Source organism: Dendrobium catenatum, unplaced genomic scaffold, assembly GCF_001605985.2.
Source record: "Dendrobium catenatum unplaced genomic scaffold, ASM160598v2 original_scaffold_191555, whole genome shotgun sequence".
Taxonomy (NCBI): Eukaryota; Viridiplantae; Streptophyta; class Magnoliopsida; order Asparagales; family Orchidaceae; genus Dendrobium; species Dendrobium catenatum.
Genome location: NW_021509973.1, coordinates 1 through 1,571, shown reverse-complemented (window position 1 = coordinate 1,571; position 1,571 = coordinate 1). Strand labels below are relative to the sequence as shown.

Here is a 1,571-nt window from a genome sequence, read left to right as displayed (position 1 = left end):
ATGGGTAAGTTAATGTAAATAATAGGAAAGGCATGAATGTAAAAGTACAGATATGCTATGTACGTTGACTATTGACTATGATTTCTTTTGGGACAACTTTTCTATTATTTTACAAAAAAATTTATTAAAAAATATTTTTTAAGTAAAATTTTAGTAAAAAATCATTGAAAAAATAATGATCAAATATCAATTATAATTGTGATTAGAATCTCAAATGAAACCGATATCTAATGCCAACGAAATCTAGAAATACTTTCTTAATACTTTCTAAAATAGTTTTTTTTGTAAAAAAAAAAATAGTTCAAAAAAATTTTGTATTAAAAAATTATTTAAAAAACAGTATCGCAAACAAAGCCTAATATGACCATAAAATGAGCCTTTAGAGCCACGGCTAAAAGAAAAAAAAAATGATAATCTATTAGATACAAAATAAATTTTCTGCCTCACGTAAATTCTCTTATTCAACACTTGAAAGCCTTTAGAGCCACGGCTTCGTTTGGACAGCTTTCTTACTGCTTCTTAAAATAAAATTTTAGTACAAAAATTAAAATTTTTGTACTAAGAAACTACTTTAAAAAGCAGTAAGAAAGCCGTCCCAAACGAAATGTAAGATAATAATTATACATAATTATTAAAAAAGAAGATCAGGAAAAAAACATACTGAAGTAAATTTCTTGACCTATTGATTCGTTCTTGCAGTAAAATTATTTAAGTAGAACTATTACCTTCATGTTCCTATTGCGATTTATTCTTAATCTGCAACTTAGACAGTGCAGATTTGAGCTCAATGTTTTCTTGCTTCAGTCTTTCGAGTTCAGCTCTGAGCTCCGCATTATTATGCCTTAGTCTTTTCACCTCTTCTTTCAGACTTGATTCATTCTTCTGCAGAAAATAAAGGAATTATATTATTAAAGATGACCCCTACGACAAGAATGGAGTATTGTAACCGAACTACTTTAGATATCAAGCATTATAGCAAGGAAAATTTAGAGTTTGTTTGGGAAGACTTTCTTACTGCTTCTTAAAGCAATTTTTTAGAGTAAAATTTTAATTTTTTACTAAGAAACAACTTTAAGAAGCAATAAGAAAACAGTCTGAAATGAAGCCTTAATTTCACTGTTTGATCAAAAGCAATATATGAAGCTAATATTAGTTGTCAGTTGATTATATTAATTAAAAACCTAACAATTGTGTGTATTTTTATGTTAAATTATCATTCAAAAAGTAGATGAAAAAACCCATAAGGTAATATGTAAGAAAATCATATTTCCGCGTACCATGTTTAAGTTCATTGTGGGTGAAACCTGAGCTTTCCCTATCATATAAGGGGCGGATAGCAATACTTCTTTTATGAAATCATTGGCTGCCAAGTCATGAATTCCCATATTTTCATAGCTCCAAAATGCACCCAGAGTGCCCATGAATCCTTCATGGCATAAGAATGTTGTTTGCACTTCACCTTTAGACCTAATAAAACAAAATCAACCGAGGCAAGGCATAAGGCAACAATGAATTATAATAAAAACTATATGCATTTACCAATGCATTTGAATTGAAGTGCTTGAGTCACT

The 1,571-nt window shown here is 29.0% G+C and overlaps 1 protein-coding gene across 1 annotated transcript; it reads right to left on the bottom strand.

Moving 5' to 3' along the window:
• Nucleotides 1-423: 423 nt before the first annotated feature.
• LOC110095874 (pantothenate kinase 1-like) lies at nucleotides 424-1,554 on the bottom strand. The gene is made up of 2 exons (XM_020821581.2): nucleotides 1,278-1,554; nucleotides 424-882 (listed from the first exon to the last, which is right to left on the bottom strand). Exons 1-2 carry the CDS (start codon nucleotides 1,419-1,421, stop codon nucleotides 736-738), a joined length of 291 nt encoding a protein of 96 aa, XP_020677240.1. The 5' UTR covers nucleotides 1,422-1,554; the 3' UTR covers nucleotides 424-735.
• Nucleotides 1,555-1,571: the final 17 nt, after the last annotated feature.